This window comes from Ornithodoros turicata, chromosome 3, assembly GCF_037126465.1.
Source record: "Ornithodoros turicata isolate Travis chromosome 3, ASM3712646v1, whole genome shotgun sequence".
Taxonomy (NCBI): domain Eukaryota; kingdom Metazoa; phylum Arthropoda; class Arachnida; order Ixodida; family Argasidae; genus Ornithodoros; species Ornithodoros turicata.
Window position 1 is genome coordinate 10,233,573 of NC_088203.1, and position 23,479 is coordinate 10,257,051.

The 23,479-nt window shown below is 46.6% G+C and overlaps 3 protein-coding genes and 1 long non-coding RNA gene across 4 annotated transcripts; all 4 read right to left on the minus strand.

Moving 5' to 3' along the window:
- Nucleotides 1-407: 407 nt before the first annotated feature.
- LOC135387727 (putative zinc finger protein 876) lies at nt 408-887 on the minus strand. The gene has a single exon (XM_064616825.1). The coding sequence runs from the start codon at nt 885-887 to the stop codon at nt 408-410; it is 480 nt and encodes a 159-aa protein (XP_064472895.1).
- A 121-nt stretch (nt 888-1,008) lies between these two features.
- Nucleotides 1,009-2,666, minus strand: LOC135389881 (uncharacterized). Its single transcript, XR_010421608.1, has 4 exons — nt 2,635-2,666; nt 2,153-2,353; nt 1,914-2,069; nt 1,009-1,313 (listed from the first exon to the last, which is right to left on the minus strand). It is a non-coding gene; the product is annotated as an uncharacterized LOC135389881 (long non-coding RNA).
- Nucleotides 2,667-13,702: 11,036 nt separating this feature from the next.
- Nucleotides 13,703-16,452, minus strand: LOC135387728 (zinc finger protein 728-like). The gene is made up of 3 exons (XM_064616826.1): nt 16,321-16,452; nt 16,074-16,229; nt 13,703-14,608 (listed from the first exon to the last, which is right to left on the minus strand). The coding sequence occupies exons 1-3, from the start codon at nt 16,450-16,452 to the stop codon at nt 13,703-13,705; spliced, it is 1,194 nt and encodes a 397-aa protein (XP_064472896.1).
- A 4,573-nt stretch (nt 16,453-21,025) lies between these two features.
- Nucleotides 21,026-23,040, minus strand: LOC135387729 (zinc finger protein 879-like). Its single transcript, XM_064616827.1, has 4 exons — nt 22,993-23,040; nt 22,745-22,945; nt 22,506-22,661; nt 21,026-21,931 (listed from the first exon to the last, which is right to left on the minus strand). The coding sequence occupies exons 1-4, from the start codon at nt 23,038-23,040 to the stop codon at nt 21,026-21,028; spliced, it is 1,311 nt and encodes a 436-aa protein (XP_064472897.1).
- Between the last annotated feature and the right edge of the window lie 439 nt (nt 23,041-23,479).

Here is a 23,479-nt window from a genome sequence, read left to right on the forward strand (position 1 = left end):
GGCAACAAAATCTTCGCGCTTCAAGTTTAGAAAGTGGCTGCACACATCAAATACGAAGGCTGATAATACTTAGAACAATAGCAGTCCACAGCTACGCAGCCACATGCTTCCCTGTGATGATAATGATGATGATGCTCATGATGTGGTTATATTTTCTATTTGACTTTGTACTGAACGCTTTTGCTGTCATCCCACTACAGTCGGTATAGTGTCCGGTTATTGCTCTGCCAGCCACTGAAGCCCCTCGCTCCCACACAAAATGAGCTGTGACGTCTGCTATGGTGTCGAAGCCAATCCTTGCGGAGCCACGGATCCATGTAGTTCCGGTATATTGGCTTTTTCTAAAAACGTTAAACTCTTAAAACCACTCGACCACAAGTGTATGCTTTGTCCTGTGAAAGGAACGTTCACTTGTGCTTGGCTCGCACGTGATTGGCCAGATTATGCTTCCACTTAAACGCTTCCCCACAGAGCTCGCATTTAAAGGGCCGTTCCTCGCTGTGCGTCTTCATGTGGTCCCCGATCTTATGCTTCCACTTGAACGCTTTCCCGCACACTTCACACTTGAACCGTTTCTCGTCCACGTGCACACGCATGTGTTGTTGCATGTCTGAGAGACCATAGAATGCTCTTTGGCACACAGGGCACTTCCGATCCTTGATGCCTACGTGTATTCTCTCCATATGAAGCGTGTATCTCTCGAGGCTGTAAAAGTGCTTCCCGCAGATGCAGCAGGTATCCGTCGGTTCTCCAGTATGACGGCGCATGTGGGACTCTAAGGTTCCGAGAAGTAGCTTCACACCGCACACTTGACAATCTCTGTATTCGTACTTGGGTTTGATGCCCAAGTGTATGGAAGCAATATGCTGTTTCAGGTGCGGTCCCATGTAATACCCTTTGCCGCAGACATGGCAGATGTGAGTCTTCTCGCCTGTGTGGATAAAGTAATGGTACCTGAGTCTGGTTTTCCAGACCACCTTGAAGCACACTTCACAACGTTCCTTCTTGACCATGTCGTCATGTTTCTATCTGTGTTGTTGTAGAATGATGTGGTGCGAGGTCGTGAATTTGCACAGCTTGCATCGATAAACTCTGGGGAGTGATGTGTGAGCTGTCTTGAAGTGGCTAATGAAGCTCCAGGATGCCTTGAAGCTAGACGGGCACTTTGGGCAGAAGAATTGGCGCACATTGGTGTGAGTTGCGAAGTGCCGGCGGAGGGAACGTTTATCTGGCGTGATGACACCACAGACCATGCACTGGATGGTTCCGTCAGCCATGCAGCAGTTCTCGAAGAAGGTTGGCTCGGTTGGTGCCTGCATGTATATATTAGACGTGTTTGGCACACCCAGTTGTAACGCCATTTGGGTAGGGTGGAAACGAATGAAACGCATTCGTGATTTCCCTTAATTGAATATGTTGTCAACGAACACGGTTCTAAAGCATGCTATGACCAACTGCGATCGCCCGCGGTGCTCGGGTGCACGTTCAAAATATGCAGGCGTTTTTCATGGGTTCATGGGTCAGTGGTCTTCCAGAAGACGTGAATCACTGTAACCACTTTCGTTAAAGCTGCTTGGGCCTTGGGGGAATGAACCAGGAAGATCAATTTACTCGAATGTAGACCCGTCCCTGTTAAGCACTGTTCGTGCATCGGCAGGGCAGTGCTGTTCCAGAGACACTGTCGGCCCTTTTGTTAAAGCCGGCGTATGGGGAAAATACCAGGAAAAAATAGTCATCAGATAAGCCGCACCGGTAGATCAGCCGCAGAGCGCCCGTGAGAAAAAAGAAGAAAAATCGCGCATAAGCCTCGGCTAATACGCGTGAAATTACGGTAGTTCTTAAGCATGATATGGTTGATGGTTCAATGTATAGCTCACTGTACGCGTAGTTCAAACGAAAAAGTATGGACATACGGGATCATGTGACTGCATATGCTTCCCGAGTTCACGCCAGGTTTTGAATGCCTGTCTACAGACGACGCATTCGCTTGGAAAACCCGCTAGTTCAGTGTCTACGGCAGCGTCTTCAGTACTGGCGCTGGTGCGTTTATTGTCCGTCTTGCTCGTGAGCTGTAAATGCATAAATAGAGTTCAGCGTCAGTAAAAGCAAAGCAACCGCCTTTCACCGGTCAGTAGAGAGGGAATGAACTTACGGCTTCGTTACGGCAGGCCACACTGTGCACCAACATCTCACCGACATCCGGAAAGCAGGAATCGCAGGTGGAGCATCTGTAAGGTTCTGCTGCGTCAACCCCATCACGACCACTTGTCTGTCCACCTTCAGTGCTCGATACCAAGGTAACCTTCTGTGCCAGGTGTTGCGAAGATTCGATGTTGACAGCTGAAGGATCAGGCTGTGAGGGAGTGAAATTATGTTGCTGTTTTTTCTTTTTTTAAACTCAAGGGGTGAAACCGTGCGAGTTGCGAATGCTGGCAACACGTTCATCATCCCTATAAATGGAAGAGAGGCGCTTTCTTCTGTGAGATGTCTCGAAAAGGAATGAATTTGTGAAAGAGGAAAACCCTGCACGCGAACTCCCCCCAGTTGCATAACGTGTTGCGCGGAAGCCGACATTGAACACTATCCTCGAACCGGTATCTCTTTACGGCTAGGTCCTCCAATTACATCACTTACGACAACTTATCGTATGCCAAAGTATCTTTGGCTACTCTGCTCGGCCCAGTTCTGCACAACTGGGGAGCGATTACGGAATGTATCCCACTTGAACTTGAACTTTCTTCATGCCTTTACTGGCCTCTCGATAGGCCTGCTATCCCGCCCTCCCCTTGCGTGTGTGTGTCTGTCTGTTATTCTTTTAAGGAATTGCAAGTCGCACTACTCCTGACTAACCTTTCCTCCCTCTCTTTCTTTGAATAAATATATCCCCTCCCACCTTTGCCGAGAGCATGGCTGAGAGGTCAACCTATCTGGAAAGCAAGGTTGCGATGGCACAATAAGTCACCGCAGGGACAGGGCTGGGTTGATGGTAGATTCAACGGCCGAACTTTAGCAATTTTGGAATGATAACCGGTGGAAGGAAGATTTTGATTTCTTCGTTGCCGGTAAGACAAGAAGAGGTGCCGTTTTCACAGAACTGTATACATAGATCTAGGAACTGCAACTTGCGGTTGTCAAGGAGCAGGTGTATATCGAATGCCGTGACCATGTTCTGGACATTTGAGACAATTTTCTTGTTTTTTAATTTTTTTGTATGGACTTTAATGGAGAACAAGATATGTTGATAGGCTTGTCATCAACAAGACTGGTATTTTACGGTGCTGGTAATGGCATCTGTTTAGCGGCTGGTGGATGGTAATGGCCGCTGTTTAGCGTTCTTTAAGCACAACCTTCATGAGGTACAGGAAGTGAAGTATGGCGTTATGGCAGGCGGCATTGTGGACCGACATGCGAAAAACAGGAATCGCGGGTCGAGCGGTCGCCATCGCGACCGCTTGTACATCCGCCGTCAGTGTTCGAACTTCGATGCCATCATAATCTTCTGTGCCAGGTCAGGTGTGCCAGGTCAGAGGCTATGGCCAGGTATTATGATCAGGTTCAACGTTGACAGACGAATGAACGTATCCGGAGAGATTGAGAAGACCAGGAAAAAGAAACAGGCACTGATATTAGAAAGTGGTCGCAATAAGAGACCCCTGTTAGCGTTTCCGTTTCTGTGTCTCTGGCCAGGAGCCCTCTGTTCGTGGTATGCCGGCAGTTCGGCACACGCAGTTCTTGGTGCTTAAAGGTGTGGGGCTCTTTCATAGATGCGGTTCATTGCATAATGGACGCGTTGTACCCTACGCCAAAATACTGAAGAAAAGAGTATTATCGTACGCCGTATCTTTACGTATCGTATTACGTACGACGAAATACAAGCCCTCAAACAGACTCCCGAGCAAAGCGCCGACGTCAGTGGGCTCAGAGTTGCGTCCATTCCTATATTGGCAGCCCTAAGCACTTGACTTCTCGTGCGCTGCCTCACTGGCAACGGCGTGCGTTGTGACGTCAGAGCCGCATGAGTTTCGGTATTCGTGGGGCCCATTTCCTCGGCTTCTATTACCCTCTTTGATGCGAAACTTTCAATGCAGGTTCACATTGGTGTAAAGGACCCTCTTTTAGTTTATCTGGGATAGCGTGGGATAGCAATCCCTTTAAGACGAGGTGACATTTGACGTGGGTTCGAAGATTGTCTCATCTGTCAAGCTCTCCGCATCAGGGAGTCAAAACGCAAGATACTTTCGTTTTGTGGTCTATATTGTCCCTGCGCATCAAATTTTACAAAAGGCGGAGGGAGGGGCCGGGGACACGATTCTCACGTGGCGTGGAAAAATCCCCGTGCCTTTCTTCTTTGTGTCGTTCTTTCTCATCTTAGGCGCTGCTTGTATGTGCTGCGCCGCTGTACGTCACGGGTCATGTGACAGGGGAACCCGCTACGTTACGACGGTCCCTCATTCTCTGAACAGAGGCCTCGCGCGGCCTTACAGGTTACTTGCGGCCCAATGTTCAGTCCCAGTAGCCGATTTTATTCGCGATAGAGCATGCCGCAGCCAAAAACGGAACTGAGAGGGCGGAGAGATCACTTCAGTTCTCCTTTAAGGACACAGCGTGTAGGCGTCGTTTGATTGTGAGATTGCAAAAAGTTTGAACTTAAAAGGGGTCGCGACATGTCGTCCCTGGGGTTATCACAGATAAAAAAGTATAGACTTTTTTTTTTTGCACCCATGTGAACCCGCATTGAAGAGGTTTAGGAAGAAGGTAATACACTATAAGAAAAAAGGGGTGTGAATAGGTGATAACCTGTATGGTTACCACTAGTGACTGTAGTTACCACCCAGGCCAACGTAGCTACGTCTGATAAAGGGTGTAAGAGGGCGGTAAAAGCAATTACCCTATATTCAAATTGCGCTACAAAAACACGTAACCCCCACGCTCACCGAATCAGAAACACAAAAACCCTACCATTCGTAGCAATGGTTGACGGACAACGTGCTACGCGGTGAAGTTCTATTTTGGGAATGAGGTAGACGGTAGAACTTCACAACCTCATGCGACAACTATTACCTCCTGAAAGGTGTAAATGCTCCACCTTTTTTTTTTTTTTCAAAGAGTGTAGAAGCGGGGAAACGCCGCACCGCGAATACCGGTACTCTTGCGGCTCTGACGTCACAGCCCTCGCTGCCGCCAGTGAGGCAGTGTGCCAGAAGTCACGTACGTTTACTGCTTCAAATGGTAATGGACAGAAGAGTGTGCTCTCCGACGTGTGTGTCTTATTCGAGGACGTGTGCTAAGTACGATACATAGAGGTGTGGTTCTTTCCTTCTTTATTTCTTTTTTTTTTTTTTTGTTTCCCGGTATTCTGTCGTGCACTACAATGTGTCCACGATGTAATGAACCTCTATGACGGCTTGTCCAAGCAACTTGCGTCCGATCACTAAGTTCAAGTTGTCCTCTGCCGGGTTTGGAGTGGACCCGCAGTCTTGGGATAAGCAGGCTGACACGCTAACAACAGAGCCACGGAGACTGGCAGCTAAACAGTGGGAAGCTTATTTGACAGACGGGAAAGCGGAATGTACTGACACTGACGCGGCAACGAATGCGCTGCATATAAAATTTAATTATAAATAATTGGTGACTAATTTAATAAGGATATTTTTTATTTTAATTTTCCACTATTACTCTTAAAAGAGAGCCTGTGGACATCGCTTGTACGGTGCGTGTTCAGAAATTCTGTGCATGTATGCAGTAAAACTTCGGTGCAGGAATATTCTTTACGTCGCACGTAGGTTCACATTCGATCGATGATCGGTCAACATTTCGCTTCCGTTAAAAGAACATCTATTCGTGTTTCCCACAACCAGTGTATCATTCCCAGTGTCACAGCGGTGGCTTGTTTCACATGACTTTCGTTTCACCCGAAAATTTCCCGGTTACATAATCGAACAGGGATCATCGCGCACGATTTCTCCCGGAATTCTCCCGTGTAAATAGCACCCGAGTTTTCCCTCCCGAATTTGAAAAATCATAAAACCCCAAAACAAAGAACCGTATAGAACCCTACTCAAACAGCAGATCGCTTCTGTACGTGCGAGTTACCAAATAGTGCATAATGTAAAACCCCGAGACTAGGGAACACGAAAGGACAGACACAAACACGAAGACTTCGTGTTTGTGTCTGTCCTTTCGTGTTCCCTAGTCTCGGGGTTTTACATTATGCATCATCTTCACCAGCTCGCTTGCTTCCTAGCCGTTTTTTTCATTACCAAATAGTGTTTCGCTCGGAATATGGGTCTCTCTCCCTGCGCCTTTCGAGCGCTGGTTTCCCCTGCATTCTTGTTTGCCACTTGGTAACATCGGCTTGCTTATCCCCTGTCCCATTGCTTTTCTTTCTCTCTTCTTTTGTTATTGTGAAATATTTGGTGGAGAACGCACGGGTTCTTTTTCTCCAACGTATGTATCAATCAGTGATGGCCACTAACTACTTCTACAGTAGTTTAACTATAACTACTTTGCAATTGAGTAGTTTAACTAGTAGTTCAACTACTTTTCAGGGGACGTAGTTAAAACTACTTCTTTAACTATTGCAATGTAGTTTAACTACATCTTTAACTAATTAACGTTGTCCATCAACACCGATCCCATTCTATAGCGTCCTTAGACAGCTAAATACGAATCACAAGCAGTGATAAAAGTGAAGATTTAGTGCACAGGCACGGCACAATTGCTCTGCACCTCCATTCTCATTAATCAAGTAGCTCGAGGTAAAAATCGGAAGCACAATCGTGCCGTAAAGCTTGCGGCAAAATCGGAAGTAGTTGGCGCCTCCAGTACCCAAACTACTGTAACTAACTACTCGAAATAGTAGTTTAACTAGTAGTTGCAGACTACATTTCTCCAAGTAGTTGATAAGTACTTTTTAACTATAATCAGGTAGTTTAACTAGTAGTTTAACTACATGTAGTTAACTACTGGCCATCACTGGTATCAATGTTATTGAGGGAGATGTACGCTAAAATCCTTCGTGCCCACATAGTTTCCCTTAGTGCTCTAACCCTTTCTTTCACTCTTTTTTTTTCTTCATCAGCCCATATCCCCAATGATACCCTCATTTTGGTGCTGTATATTATGCGATTCACCGCAGCGCCGCCTACAGTTCGTTTTGGCGGTGAAGCTATAGTACTACCGATTGCACTGAGCGCCTTATTCTGCATGCACTGAATAATTAAGATCCGCACATGTTGTATAGAACACAGGAAAATGCAGCCCCAAAACAACCTTGAGAATGTAAAGAAATTCGCGGGTAATTTTGCACTTCTTGCGTCCTTCTGTATGAAGAAAAGGGCTTACTGAGGGGAGAGCTGTATTCATGGTCTTCTCGTCCACTTCAGCGATGCAGAAGAGTTGCTGTCCACGGACTCCACGAAGAGAAAGACATGTATCCTCCACCGCGTGTTTTGGAACCTGCACACCTGTGTGCTCCCCTAGGCAATTCATGTCCCCCTTTGTTCCCCCTCTCTCCTCTTTACAGCCCTTTCTCAATGTGCCTACATAGGGAGAACAGAGGGCTTCAGTGGCCTAGGGAAAACACTGCTGGACATCGGAAGATGTTACGAAGACAGTGATTTGAATACTATATCGCGGAACCTAGCAGAAGACGCAGTTATGGAGGTTACCTATATGCGCCAAAACGCAGGAAAATTCAGCACGGAAACAACCTTAAAAATCAGGATTTAATATAAATAACTCAATCTGCAGACAACTTTATTTTGATATGATGAATGGGGAGTTTCCAGGGGCGATACTTTACCCCATTACTGGTGGTGATGTGGGGAATGAAATAATGAGCTCACGCTGCAGATAGTTATATACAAATATACTCTTTTCATTTCGCGGGTAATTTTGCACTTCTGGCGTCCTCATGCGTGTGAGAAAGTGGCTTACCCATGGGAGAGGTGTATTCATGGTCTTGTCGGCCCCCCAGCGACGCGGAAGAGTTGAAGTTCACTGGCTCCACGAAGAGAAAGACATTTACGTTCTCCTTGCAGTTCACGTTCCCCTTCTTTCCTTCCCCATCCTGTTTACGTCCCTTTCCTCGTGCGTGTACAGGTGGACAAAAGAGGGCTTCAATGGCCCAGTAAAAGAAAGAAAAAGGAGAGGAAGAAAAAAAGCGGATATCGAAAGAGACCACGGAGACTGCAGTTTGATTCGTTTTTCGGGACATAGCAGAACATGAACTTAATGAGGATCACCTACAACGCGACGCACCCTTGCCCTCGAGGCAAGCCTGCGCGACTACTACTTTTTCCCTCAATCGCAAACGGTAACATCTCATTACGGCCGAAGTCTCATTACGGCCGAAGTCTCACTACGGCCGAAAGTCTCATTGCGGCCGAAAATCCTTTAATCCCCAAGTGTCTCATTACGGCCAAAGTCCCAATACACACCGATGGTATAGTCTCATTTCGGCCGAAGATGTTTCATTACGGCCAAAAGGAAAAAAGAAGCACCCACTATATTAGCCATCGCTGTGTTTTATGCTTCCCCAAGTGTGTCCGGGGCGGTGTGCCCCCACGGCTTGTGTCACACACAACGGTTCTCGCACATATAGAGGATGTTACACCTGATGTGTCACAAAATCATCTTGCAGAATCTACTGCTTGTCTGAAAACCGTGGGGGTTGACGGTGTCTTCTAGGGAGGAGCCGCAGCCTCGTTCGTTTATAGGTATGTCGAGAGAGGGCTTCAGTCGTCTAGTATGGAAGGAAAAAAAGAAGAAGAAAAAAAACCGCGGCCATCGGAAGATACTATTCCACCTTCAGGAATCCGAATCTCAGTTACGAAAACAGCGAATCGAATCTTTCGAATCCACAACCCACGTTTGTTTCTTTGTTTATAAAATTCCATACATTCGCGACTCCGGATCCGGAGTCGCGAATCGAGTCGTGCGAAAGACTGATTGACCTCTGCGGATTTCTTCATGTGCTGGAAGGACAACCAAAAATTATACAGGTTTGAGGAAACTGCCGAAAAAATTCCTGATGACATCACCATCGACCAGTAATGTCAAAAAGTCTCCTCAGCACGTTGGGTGTCAGTAGCTAATGAAAAACGCGGGAGGTTAGACCCTGAGTGGGTGAGAATGTATCCCTGAACAAAAATATATGCTTAACCTAAAACTTTCAGCTTGTTTGTTTGTTGACATTGCTCCGAACTGAAAGGGTTCCGGCAGGAATTCTTACATCACAAGTTTAAAAGTAACATGGTTTCTCTTTAGATTGAGTCTTATTTTTATGAAAAGAAGTCAGACTCAAGAGTTAATATATAATAATATTTCCTGTTGTTAATGAACAACCATTTAAGAAGAAGTACATGGGTATGTTTTCTCCTGAAAGCGAACTATTAGTTTGTGTTTCATTAAACATTCTACGTCAGAACGGCTTTCAGTAGAAGCGCTTTTTGCCCCGGACTTTAAAACAGTTTTTCAAGAAAGGATTCGAAAGATTCGTGGATTCGCCGAACCTTCCTTGTGTTCAGATTCGGAAAATTCTGGATTCGTCCCATCTCCAGTGTCTTCAGCGAACTTTCCGTGAACTTTGGTGCAGGAAGCCGTCAGTGTGGTTGTCAAGCCGACCTTCGGGCTGTTCCCTTCTCCCGCCTGGATATCCCACGAGCATTTGCCCTTAGGCAACGACGAGCTTCCCCTACTTCCCCTACGACGACAGACTACACGGAGACCGGTGTCACCAGGGACGAATAAGCAATTAAAAACAAAATAAGTCCGGGTTGAAAAGATAAAAGGAAAAAAAAAAAGAAGAAGAAATGTTCATTGTGTGCTCTTCACAACTAATGTCTCTTCCACCACACCAGCAGGCGGCGCTTTGTCACTTCCACTTCCTGCGTTATTTTGGGCTCGGCTGGCTTTGCGCAGGAGGTCGTGACAATATAGTGACTGTAGTGGTGACTGCCTGGTTTGGGTTGTTTTGGTATTCTCGGGGATCATCATGGACAGCGTCTTTTCTTTTTGTTGTTGTTGTTGTTGTTGTTGTTGTTGGTGGTGGTGGTGTTTCTTCGTATTCACTCCTGTTAGTGGAGCGCAATTCTTTCTCCTCTGTGAAGCCGAAGGTCTCTGAGAGGACACATATTCTGTAGGCAACTTGCTGCATTGTGTAACTGTGTATGATGTTTTCGGAAGGAGGCGTACACCCTTTTTGTACCTATGATATACTGCGCAAGGAAATTATAGGCTACATAATTCTGACAAAAAACGTGTACGCCTTCCGTTTTCAACAAATCAGTGCAGAAAACGATATCATTCGAGATGATGGTTGAACTACAGGCGAAGTGACGACATTTCCGCTACAGGGACTTAGATTTGCCTTCTGATCAGGGTATTATTTCATTGGTACCAAAAGAAGCCTAGTATAACCTTCGATTCTGCTCATTACTCTGAAAATACTTCATTGTATAAAACAACGCGGGTACAATTTTCCAAACCTATTCATGCCCAAGAATTAGTGACAAAACGTAAAGCAGGCTTCACCTAAAACGGCTCCCATAGAGCCTGTGTATTATGGAACGAAAAGCGCGTGCTACATATTCCGCTGGCAGCGCTTTGCATTCGTTCTCTAATGGCATCTTGCCTTTGCCAGGACAAAACTTTTGAGCATTCTGAGGCTGTTCATTCTTTTTCCCCTCTCACCCTCTCTTTCTTTTTTATAAATTGCAGTAGTAGAGACAGCGTGACAAGATTAGGAAGTGATTCTCCAACAACAACAACAACTTTATTCGATGATGAATGAGGAGTTTCATCGCCAGGGGCAATGCTCTACCCCATTGCTGGTGGCGAAGTGGGGAATTAAATAATGAGCGCTATTCTCCAAGGTCCTGCTACCGCCTCCTGTATACTTCCTGCAAATTCCCCACATCGACACCAGCAATGGGGTAGAGTATTGCCCCTGGCGATTAAACTCCCCATTCATCATCGAATAAAGTTGTTGTTGTTGTTGGAGAATCACTTCCTAATCTTGTCACGCTGTCTCTACTACTACAATTTATAAAAAAGAAAGAGAGGGTGAGAGGGGAAAAAGAAGGAACAGTCACAGTACAAGCGGTGCAGCGAATATAACCGCTTTTATGCCCCTCATTGAATGGCTTGCTGTTGAGTTGCTCATTTACATTAATGTTAATTCTTTCAACAAATCAGGAGATAAAATGAATGCACTTGATGGGGCTATGTTGTGGGGCTACTTGATGGGCTCAGTTTCATCAGCTGTCCACAACGACGTTCCTGTATTTTGGGGCGCACGGAACCCCGCGGGACCATTATTTCCGCCCATGCGTCCGAGGACCACTTTTTCCGGAACACTGCGCCACATGGCGTAGAACTTGCAGTTGCACATCAGTTCCAATACTGTGAAGCTGTGGGCCAGGTGGCGCGAGTGAGCAGCAACATCAGCGCCCCAAAATATGCAAGGCGCGGTAGTTTAGCAGACGACGTGGCACTTTCAAATACATATGGTTTCGAGTTGTTCGCACTTGGCAAGATGCACTGCTTTTTCTGTGGATTTCATATAGGTTTTGTAGCTCTCCTTGACGGCACCGCATGAAACATCACGCAGAGCCTGCTGGTGAAACTCCCTACTGTTTGGGCCCGTGGCCGCTTGGGCCCGACATGGCGCTGTGCAAACTTTGTGCAAAAGTCGTGGTAGTAAAGGAACTGCGAGGCAGAAATCGAGCGGAAAAAAAGATACGACCAACGAGGAAATCGGGTGTGGATCCGTGATATATGGATGCGCAGATTGATGGTCAGCCGGCTATGTCTACTGTTTGTCTAATCCTGACTTCATGTATTAAATAAGTTGTATTCGAACGATGTTGACTATCAACTATACGTGTTCATGTCAACTGAGCGTGTTCCTTTTTGTTATTGCAGCACGGAAGATTATTTAATACAACAGAGGGCGCCGTTTATTTCTCGCTGCTGATTTGTATTGGAAAGAGCGCTAGCTGCTGTGGTTTTCCAACAATGGTTTCGAACTATAGTATTGTACCATAGTTTAATTATAATTCTGGCCCCGGATACGCGGAGTTTGCACTGGCAGATCCACTAGAATAAGAAGAGAAAAAAAAAGCAAAGTCAAGTGTTTTCAAGGACTGTACGTCGAAAATTCCGCGCCGGGTTTTCCCGCGCCGTCAAAAATTGCGTTTTCAGATTCCAGGGCATTAAGGGGAGCCAAGAACCGCTGGGAACCATGGAAATGTTTGAATGAGATCATATAGTGCCAAATGGATGCCTCAAATCAAGTTTGTGGCACTTTTGAGCTTTCTATATAGTGTCTTGAGCGACTCGTGAGCTGGAGAAATTAAAGACTCAACGATCAGCGGGAAAGGTCATGGCCACGGGTTTCTGGGACAACGAAGGCGTCTTGGTGACTGAACCGGGAGAGTGAAACGGTTAGTGCGGCATGAAAAACGGCGCGGGAAGCTACGGAGAGCCATCTAACGTTTTTTCAAGACAATGCACCGGCTCACTAACCGGCCAAGAGAAATGCGGGTTCTTAAGGACTTGCCATTTGAGTTGCATTGGACATGCACCGTACTAGCAGGATCGTGCCAAAATCGTGCTAGTTTTGTTTGGTAACCTAAAAAAAAAAAAAACTAAATTGCAGGAAGAAAAGAGGTTCTTGAAGGACTCGCATGCCAGCAGAAGCATATTAGAGCAGACGTCGGATTTCATTTTTGGAATGTTAAAGCAGCACTGAGGTATAGGCTTATCGTTTGCTGCACAGTGTTCTGCGATGAATAAAACGAGCCCCTGCGAAAAAAAAAAAAAAAAACGACGAGTGCAGGTGACCTACACAGCGAGCGCGAGGTCTCTGTTTCGTGCACTTTTCAAAAATCCTGTCCATGTGAATAGAGCACAAGGCGCGGGCCGATATAGGATGTCTGATGTAACGGGATACCCCTGAAAGTCAACCATGAGGTAAGCGACACAGTTCACACATGTAAGCAAACATGGCACGTAAGTTGAGAAGCAGCAAAATAAAAAAAAAATAAAAAGGCGAAGAAAAGTATTCTCTCCGTCACGCGAGGATCGTGTCGGCCGTTAGCGACTGTTTTCTCAGGACGATCATTTTTGTACTACATTCGGTTGCGCAGCTATCATACGTCGCAGAGCGTAAATATTCTACAGGGTGACTCCTGTGCGACAGCTTGATAGGTGAAGTATATAGGGTGTCGAGGTACGTTAAATTTCATCGCATCCCTCGTCGAACGAAGCTTCACGAAGGATGTGCCAAGCTCGCTGAAATTATAGGTAAATATATGTGTCGGGTTGTAACATAGGTGTTTATGATCTCCTGGTGTACCTCCTGGGACACGGTCACGTACTTTATTATGATCATGCTCTGTGGCGCAATTATACTGGCTGCTTGAGTCGCGTCACATCGCGTCACCGTCACCGACATGGTAGTGCCCATAAATTGTGCCCATTTTTGTTCTGCCAGTCGCTCAAGACCCTGCTTTCCACACAAAAATAGTTGTCATATCTCGAAACAGTCCTCAATATTATAGCTCACTCTTACACCCTGGAACGTGCCACAATGCCATGTATTTTAATAGTACATATTCTTTGTCAACACTAAAATGATCAAAACCATAGAAATCGAAACCATAGAATCACGCACTTGCTGCCGCGGAAGGAACGTTCACTTGTGCTTGGCTCGCACGTGATTGGCCAGATTGTGCTTCCACTTAAACGCTTCCCCGCAGAGGTCGCACTTAAAGGGCCGTTCCTCGCTGTGCGTCTTCATGTGGTCCCCGATCTTATGCTTCCACTTGAATGCCTTCCCGCACACTTCACACTTGAACCGCTTCTCGTCCACGTGCACTCGCATGTGCTGATGAACCCCTTCGATACTGTAGAAGGCTTTTTGGCACACCGGGCACTTCCGATCCTTGATGCCTACATGTATTCTCTCCATATGAAGCTTGTATCTCTCGTGGCTGTAAAAGTACTTCCCACAGATGCAACAGGTATCCGTCGGTTCTCCAGTATGACGGCGCATGTGGGACTCAAAGTTCCTGGAAAGCATCCGCACATCACACACTTGACAATCTCGGTATTCGTACTTGGGTTTGATGCCCAAGTGTTTGGAAGTAATATGCGTTTTCAGATGCGGTCCCGTGCAATACCCTTTGCCGCACAATTTGCAAATGTGCGTCTTCTCGCCTGTGTGGATAAAGTAATGGTACCTGAGTTTGGTTTTCCAGACCACCTTGAAGCACACATCACAACGTTCTTTTTCGACGCCGCCACCATGTTTCTGTCTGTGCTGTTGTAGAATGATGTTGTGCAAGGTCGTGAAATTGCACAGATCGCATCGGTAAACCCTGGCTAGCGATGTGTGAGCTCTCTTGAAGTGGCTAATGAAGCCCCTGGATGTCTTGAAGCTAGACGGACACTTCTGGCAGAAGAATTGGTGCACATTGGTGTGAGTTGCGAAGTGACGGCGGAGAGAACGTTCGTCTGGCGTGACGACACCACAGATCATGCACTGGATGGTTCCGTCAGTCATATGGCAGTTCTTGAAGAAGTCTGGCTCGGTTGGTGCCTGCGTGTATATTAGATGTGTTTGGAATTGGAGGCTGAAAAAAAAAGTGCTGGCGTGCATGGTAATGAATCAAACAAATTGGTGATTTCCCTGTATTTAATTCCTTGTCCACGAACACAGGTTCTAAAGCGCGCTGTGGTCAACTCCCATCGCCTGCGGTGCTCGAGCAGATGGGCCCCTAATGGGCTGGTAGGCCCGCACCACCCGGTCAGGATTTCGCCTACTGCGTCTTTTATCAGCTAAGACACCCGATGTGCTGAAGAGTCCTTCTGACATTACTCTCGACAGGGGTGTGGTCCCTAACCCTTTTGGTCAATCAGTCATTCGGCGGATTCCTGAGGCCCCAATTTGAAAAACAAACAAACGTGATCTTTGGCCGAGCTCTCAATACCAGACCACCAATACCGAGACCACACCGAGACCAACACTCAAGACTCAATACCGAGACCACACAAAAAGCCACTGCAACGCGCCGGCAAAGCGAAAGACAAAGCTGAAGTTGGATTGGATTGGATTGGAAAAGAAAGAAAAATATGGAGACAAACCATACAAAGGTGAAGTTAAACAGAACACAATGCGCCGTTGACCACATAAAAGTTTGCGAATTTTGCAAAAAACAGCCCCCAGATTATCGCGGAACACAAGTTCCGTTTCACGGACAGGGAAGAGGGAAACTTCTTTATCAGGAGGCTGGGATTATCCGGGAAGAAAGGGATGGTTGCGTCAGTAAATCATCTATTCATTATACAAAGAAAATCGAAGAATTTATCAGCTCTCGAAACAACAGATAGGGGGGCAGAGGTTAAAACATGTTTCGATGCAACGCGCTCTGGTTGGTTGTTCCTTTGGGGGGTGAGAGAGGTGTCTGCTCGCATGCTCGAAAATAAAAACATTCCACTTGGTTGCAGTTCAGTGCCGGTCCTTGTCGTTTTTATCCTTCGTCCTCGTCCCACTGGGGGGTTTTCAATCATTTTTAATTTAAACATGTACCAAACAGCCCAAACATTTGCTCTGTTACGTGATCTTTGGAGTCGAAAGATTCCGGATTCCCCGTTTCGGGCACAAGGGCTCGGATTCACGAATCTCGAGTCGCTGCCTACACTCTTAAAGATGAACTTCACCGCACGGCACGCTCCCAGCCAACCATCATCTCAAATGATATCGTTATCTGCCCTGATTTGTTGAAAACGGGAGGCGTACGCCTTCTCTGTGACAATTATGAACAGCATAGCATAAGTGTCACAAAAAAGGCGTACGCCTCCCGTTTTCAACAAATCTGGCCAGGTAACCATATCATTCGAAATTATGGTTGGCTAAGAGCGTGCTATGCGGTGAAGTTCATTTTCAAGAGTGTAGGATTCGCGGATTTGGTTCGGCACATCCCTATAAAAACATATATGATATAGTTTTTTCATGATATAGTTAGTTCATATGATATGGTTGCTACGAAAAAGTCTGGACCTACGGGATCATGTGACCGCAAGTGCTTCCCAAGTTCAGGCCACGCCTTGAATGTCTGCCCACACACGACGCATTCGCTAGGAAACCCCGCTAGGTCAGCGTCTACGGCGGGGTCTTCGGTACTGGTTTTGGTGCGTTTATCGTCCGTCTTGCTCGTGCGCTGTAACGCATAAATATAGACTTCAGTGTCAGTAACAGCAAAGTAACGGCCTCTTACCAATACCTCGTTAATAGAGAGGGAATGAACTTACGAGTTCGTTATGGCAGGCGACATTATGCACCAACAGCTGACCGACATCTGGAAAGCAGGAACCGCAGGTAGAGCATCTGTAAGGCTGTGCCGTGTCAACACCATCGCGGCCACTTGTCTGTCCTCCTTCCATGTTCGATACCAAGGTAGTCTTTTGTGCCAGGTGTTGAGAAAGTTCGATGTTGATAGCTGAAGGATCAGACTGGGAGGGATTGAAAAGACAGGGAAAATAAAGCCACGGACTTGAAACTATAGTCACAGTAAAAGCCTGATGCTCTTAGCCTGTTTCCGTTCCTTGCCAACGTCTCCGACCAGGGACATTTGTGATATACGGGCACGTGTCATTATTGGTGCTTAAAGGGATAGTGAAGACGTCTGTCTGATTGTGAGATCACAGATGTAAATCTAACCTGTGTGCACCATACAAAAAATACAATGATGCAATTGGATGAAGTAATCAACGTGAAGCAATTGAAAGCTTTGAGATGGTTAGTTAGCAACCAGTGGTGGTGGTGGTGAAAGGTCTCGCCGTTGTCGGCCTCACAGAGGTGGGCAACGTCACGACTGACGCCCTGGGGAATGTGCGTCCTGGGCCGACTTCTAAGGGAACTGTGCCGACATATGTCAGTGACATATGTCGTCAGTGGTCAGTGACCAGTGACAGCGCAAGACAAGAACAACATGGGGAACAAATTACTCCGGCCAAGAACAAACTTCTGGAGCGCAGACAGAGCGAACGCAATACATATGAGAGGGCCATGTGTTTTGGAGCTGACTCGTGTATGCGCTAATCTGTTGGCCAGATAGACCGCTTTCCGACCCCGATAAGGTCAACAGGCGCTCGAACAGTGCGCATGTCTTGTTTTGGCTCATTTACATAGCGAAATTAAGCAATGGATATTTCATCACCTGTGGGCATTTAAGGATTTGCAAAGGATTTCTACTCGGTAGCGGTGTTCTTTTTACACCTTTCTTCTTTTCCTTTCTGTTTCTTTCTTCTTCTTCTTTTCTTTTTTTTTTTTTTTTTGTTGGCGCCAAAGTTGCGCCATAGCGCGGTGCAGGCGACTTCGCGGTCGACGGACGTCGCGCGCGTAACGAGAAAACGAAATCCGACATGAACGAGTGCCAGCTATAGGACTAGTCTCTCGCCCTATAACCAAGCAGTCTCGGGATGCACATGTGCACGGTCACGTCGACTCATGTTCCAACGATTGTGCCGTTTGCTTTGTGGATGCTTCGTTTTTTTTTTCTTTTTGGACGTGATGAAACATGTTCGGCCGAAATGAGACTATATACCTTCGGCCGTAATGAGATCATGGCCGTAATGAGACAATTGAGGATTAAAGGACTTTCGGCCGTAATGAGACTTTGGCCGTAATGAGGTGTTACCGTAACTTGCTGCCTTTGAGGATCGCTAGGCTCTCAGACAACGGCTACGAAACGCATTGCGTATGTGGACACGCAGTTCACTCCTCGGAAGCAGGTTAAGCTCGTGGCTGGCCCCGATCTCGCGCCTGATGCAAGTTGTGCCGAAAATTGCCCTAGACGCAATGAAACTGAAATTAACGCGGAAAGCGCTCATTACACATCACATCACATCCACGTCGTAAATTAGTAACCGGACACAGCCGGGGCCTTTCGACGGTGGATCGCGATGCTGCGCCAAAACTCGATTTTCCCTGCGCCACAACGCTTCCAGGCACTTCGATTACTCCTGTCAACGAGGAACATCTCCCGTTCTGTTATCTCGCTCTTGCGCAAAATCCCCTAATTAAAGAGTTAGTGAATGAATGTTTGGCAATTAGTGATATTGTAGTTACATACTTTCTTCGCGAGGATGTTCGCATGATCATATGACTCTGCTGGACCAAAGGCGTCTATTTTTGTAATTAAAAAAAAGAATGTCTAGCAAATAAAAAGAAAACACCCTGTATATTGACACCCTTTCACACTGTGTGACCACGGTGAGTGTGACTTTATTCGCATTAAGCCTGTTCGTGCCTGAAACAGCAGAGCGCTTCCGTGCGAGTCAAACACGAAGCCCTTGTCTCAGAATGTGGTTCTTTCTCTCCATGTGCATTTCCAGCGCTAGTTTCCCCTGCATTCCTGTTTGCCACTTAGGAACCTCGATCTGCTTATATCCCCTGTCCCAATGCTTTTTATTTCTCTTATTTTGCGCTTGTTAGCCACTTGGCAGAGAGCTCACGAGTTTTTTCTCCAACGCGTGCCAATGTTATCGAGGTAGATGAATGATGGAAGTCGCTGAAAAGGTTAGCCAGCTGTAGGACTCGAACCCACATCTTCTGGATGACCAGTCCAGGGCGCTACCAATTGAGCGAAGCTAGCACACCTCCCCAGCGACTTCCAAGGGCGCGTCATCTGAAGGGACACATCAACCACTCTTTCTCACTCATCCCCCCCTTTCATTCTTACATTTTTCTCACTCATACACACTCATACGACGGGATCGACGCAAGCGGCATCTGTTGAACATGAGAAATTGATGTGGCTGACCTTTTCAGTGACTTCCATCTGTCATCATAAATTTCTTAAGCATGTTGAGGTTTTGCATGTATTTGTCCTTTCTATGCGTTCCAGCCTCAGAACATCAATTTCTCATGTTATTGAGGTAGATGTACGTTTAAAATCCTTCTTACCCACATAGTTTCCCCTGGTATTTTCACTCTATTATTCCTTTTTTAACATCGGATTTCGCTATAACTCCCTCTCTGCTTTCAAATGTCGACCAGTCCATATCCCCAATGATCTCCGGAGTTTTTGGTGCTGTATAACCATGCGCTCCACCGCAGCGCCGTCTACAGTTCGTTCTCGCGGCGAACCTGCTACTATCCGATCCGCTGACCGCCTCTCAGCAGTGTAATGCGCGTCCGTGCCCGAGACGAGAGAGCTGCTTCGGCGGCGCTGTCCGCCAGTTCATTGTCTTCGACACTGCAATGGACGGGAACCCATTGGAGAGCGAGCCTATGTCTTGCTTCGTAGACAAGTTTGTAAGCGGTTAACACATCCATAACCAACGGGGCGGAGGAGCCTCGGATGCAGGAATTTTCAATTGCTTGCAGCGCAGATGCTAAGTCAGTAAAGACCACCCAATTCCGGGGTGGGAATGGAACGATGTGCTGCAAAATGAAGAGTATGGCGTAGAGTTCCGCAGCTGTGGATGATGTAGAATGCTAAAGGCGACGTCCTTGAACTACGCCTTCGTCGGGGATGACAAATGCTAACGCGGACTTGCGATTTCGAGATGCGCCATCGGTGTAAGCGGCGGTAGAGGTGGAAAACTTCGCGTCGACGAGAGCATAAAAATGGGCTCGAAGGACTTGAGGGGGAACATGAGCACTGCGGACCTGGAGGTCAGGAAGTTCGTGCGAAGGTGGGTGGCACAGGCAGAGACCAGGTGGCGTGCGGCGGTGTGACAGTCCTAGGTGCGAAGCCGGTGACAGCGTGGCGTGTCCTTTGCGCCACGGGATGGAAATCACTTTCAGGACGGTATCGAATTTTCCTGAGGAGTGGGTGACGGGGAATGATCGCACGCAAACGTAGGAAGTGTCGAGCCGTTTCCCGCTCATGGAGGACCTCCACCGGGAGTTCTCCAGTTTCAGCTAGGACTTGCCGTGTTTCTGTCATTCTTGGAACAACAAGGCAGCGACGAAGGCTTCGGGCATTAAAGATGTAGTTTTAACTACTCCCCTGAAAAGTAGTTGAATTACTAGTTAAACTACTCAATTTCACAGTAGTTAGTAGTTATAGTTAAACTACTGTAGAAGTAGTTAATGGCCATCACTGGTGTGTAAACTCGATTGCCTAGTTATAATACATAGGACTGCGTAAATATTTTGCAGGGGGATTCCGGGTGGACAGCTTGACGGATGAAGTTTCGTGTTGCGCTATATGAGGTTGTTAAATGTCACCGCATTCCTCCCTTAAAGAAGCTAATTAAGTGGGTTGCAATTATAGCTAAATATATACGTCGAAGTGTACACTCCTAAAAATGAGGTGGTGGTGGTGGTGGTGATGGTGAAAGGGCTTGCCGTTGTCGGCCTCACGTATGTGGGCAACGTCACGACTGACGCCCTGGGGAAATGAACTTCACCGCATAGCACGCTCCTAACCAACCATCATCTCAAATGATGTCGTTATCTGCCATGATTTGTCGAAAACGGGTGGCGTACGCCTTCTCTGTGACATTATGAACAGCATAGGTGTCACAAAAAAGGCGTACGCCTCCCGTTTTCAACAAATCAGGGCAGATAACGATATCATTCGAGATAATGGTTGGTTAGGAGCTTGCTATGCGGTGAAGTTCATTTTTAAGAGTGTAATATAGCTTTATGTCTCTTCCCTATCGGATCGACAGGTTTAGAGCACCTCCTCGTACACCGTCACGAGCTTTATTATGAAGATGCCTACGGCGTAATTATACTTATACTCTAGGTGCTCACATCACGTCACCGTAAACAGTGCTTTGTTTTGTTGGGCCAGCTGCTCAAAATCCTGCTTCAAAAAAAAAAAAAAAAAAAACAAGAGAAATGTAGAAACTAGGTGCCCATATCTCAAAACAACTGACGCTCACCTTGGTGATATCTCATAATTTCATGTATTTCGAGTACACTTTTCGTAAACATTAGACGATTAAAAGCAGAAATAAAAACTACCAATTCACGCACTTCATCCCGTGAAAGGAACGTTCACTTGTGCTTGGCTCGCACGTGATTGGCCAGATTATGCTTCCACTTAAACGCTTCTCCGCAGAGCTCGCACTTAAAGGGCCGTTCCTCGCTGTGCGTCTTCATGTGGTCCCCGATCTTATGCTTCCACTTGAACGCCTTCCCGCACACTTCACACTTGAACCGCTTCTCGTCCACGTGCACACGCATGTGTTGATGGATGTCTCCAATACTGTAGAATGCTTTTTGGCACACCGGGCACTTCCGATCCTTGATGCCTACGTGTATTCTCTCCATATGAAGCGTGTATTTCTCGTGGCTGTAAAAATGCTTCCCACAGACGCAACAGGTATCCGTCGGTTCTCCAGTATGACGGCGCATGTGTGACTCTAAGTTTCTGGAAAGCATCCGCACATCACACACTTGACAATCTCGGTATTCGTACTTGGGTTTGATGCCCAAGTGTATGGAAGTAATATGCGTTTTCAGATGTGGTCCCGTGTAATACCCTTTGCCGCAGACATGGCAGATGTGAGTCTTCTCTCCTGTGTGGATGAAGTAATGGTACCTGAGTCTGGTTTTCCAGACCACCTTGAAGCACACTTCACAACGTTCTTTTTCGGCGCCGCCATCATGTTTCTGTCTGTGTTGTTGTAGAATGGTGCGGTGCAAGGTCGTGAAATTGCACTGTTCGCATCGGTAAACCCTGGCTAGCGAAGTGTGAGCTCTCTTGAAGTGGCAAATGAAGCTCCTGGATGTCTTGAAGCTAGACGGACACTTCGGGCAGAAGAATTGGTGCACATTGGTGTGAGTTGCGAAGTGACGGCGGAGAGAACGTTCGTCTGGCGTGACGACACCACAGATCATGCACTGGATGGTTCCGTCAGCCATGTGGCAGTTCTTGAAGAAGTCTGGCTCGGTTGGTTCCTACGCGTATAATACACGCGTTACCAATTGGCATTTCCAGCTCAAAATCATTTGGGTGGGGTGTAAACGAATAAAACAATTTCGTGATTTCCATGAATTGAATTCGTTGTCCACCAACACAGTTCTAAACGCGGTGTGGACAACACCCACCGCCTGCGGTGCTCGGGCGCATGTTTAAATGCTCCGGTTGCATGTCCGTTCTCGGGCAGATGGGCCCAACCTGGCTACCCAAGGTGTGCCAACCAGGCGGATGAACACGAAATCGACAGCCGGATAGCATATCCAAAGACCGTATTGTTGCACTGCTCCGCGCAAGAAATGCTCGTATATGTAAACAGAAACCAATTAATTACTCGGAAAAATCACTAAGTGTCGACGCGTTTTTTTTTTCTTGCAGTATTTTTCGCTGAAGGTCGCTATGCGTAAAACATAGGTTCCTTAAGCGTACGAAGTAGAATTTAAAAGTTAGGATGTTTATTTAATTAGCGTGCTTAAGCATGACATAGTCGATAGTTCAATATGGTGTAGTTGAGTGTATAGTTCTTTAGTACATATGAAAAAAGTAGGAACGTACGGGATCATGTGACTGCATATGCCTCCCGAGTTCAGGCCAGGTTTTGAATGTCTGGCTACACACGACGCATTCGCTTGGAAAGCCTGCTAGTGCAGCGTCTTCGGCAGCGTCTTCAGTACTGGCACTGGTGCGTTTATTGTCCGTCTTGCTCGTGAGCTACAACGCATGAATAGAGTTCAGTGTCAGTAAAAGCGAAGCAACCGCCTTTTTACCGTTCAATAGAGACGGAATGAACTTACGTCTTCGTTATGGCAGGCGACATTATGCACCGACAGCTGACTGGCGTCCGAGAAGCAGGAATCGCCGGTGGAGCATCTGTAAGGGTCAGCTGCGTCATCCCCATCGCGACCACTTGTCTGTCCACTTTCAGTGTTCGATACCAAGACAGTATTCAGCGCCAGGTGTTGAGAAGGTTCGATGTTGACAGCCGAAGGTTCAAGCTGGGAGAGTAAAAAAAAAAGAAAAGAAATCAGGAAGTGCATATTACATAGTCACAGTAAAAGCCCGATGCTCTTAGCGTTTCCGTTCCCGCCATTGGGTCCGTCCTGGGACCTTCCATGTATGATATATCGGCACATGTCATTATTGGTGATTAAAGGGACAGTGAAGATGTCTGTCTGATTGTGAGATCACACATTTAAATATAATGTGTTTGCAGCATACAAAAAATTACTGTCAACGGCTCAACTTGCAGAAATTGAACGCATGCGTGGAGGTAAAAAAAAAATGAAACCTTTGGGTCGATTAGAGCAAACAGTGACAGTGGGCAAGAAAAACATGGATATTGAAAAATTACTATGCAGCAAAATGGTCGCATAAACGCATTGCTTGACGTCGCGTGTATCAGTATCAGTCGTGTATCAGTTTGTGGTTTGTGAGCGATTTTCTCTAGGGATCTTCTCAGCCGATAAATCGGAGAGTTAGATGTATACAGAGTGCTCCATGTAACGTGTCATGAAATTTTATTTAATAAT

Excerpts from the sequence above, each read along its gene's own strand:
- LOC135387728 (XM_064616826.1), bottom strand. The coding sequence starts at position 16,452 with ATGGAAGGAGGACAGACAAGTGGCCGCGATGGTGTTGACACGGCACAG. Across the intron at positions 16,230-16,320 it reads TCGCCTGCCATAACGAACTC|CGCACGAGCAAGACGGACGA; the intron begins GTAAGTTCATTC and ends TATGCGTTACAG. Across the intron at positions 14,609-16,073 it reads ACTTGCGGTCACATGATCCC|GCACCAACCGAGCCAGACTT; the intron begins GTAGGTCCAGAC and ends ATATACACGCAG.
- LOC135387727 (XM_064616825.1), bottom strand. The coding sequence starts at position 887 with ATGGGACCGCACCTGAAACAGCATATTGCTTCCATACACTTGGGCATC.
- LOC135387729 (XM_064616827.1), bottom strand. The coding sequence starts at position 23,040 with ATGGCGGGAACGGAAACGCTAAGAGCATCGGGCTTTTACTGTGACTAT. Across the intron at positions 22,662-22,744 it reads TCGCCTGCCATAACGAAGAC|CTCACGAGCAAGACGGACAA; the intron begins GTAAGTTCATTC and ends CATGCGTTGTAG. Across the intron at positions 21,932-22,505 it reads ATATGCAGTCACATGATCCC|GAACCAACCGAGCCAGACTT; the intron begins GTACGTTCCTAC and ends TTATACGCGTAG.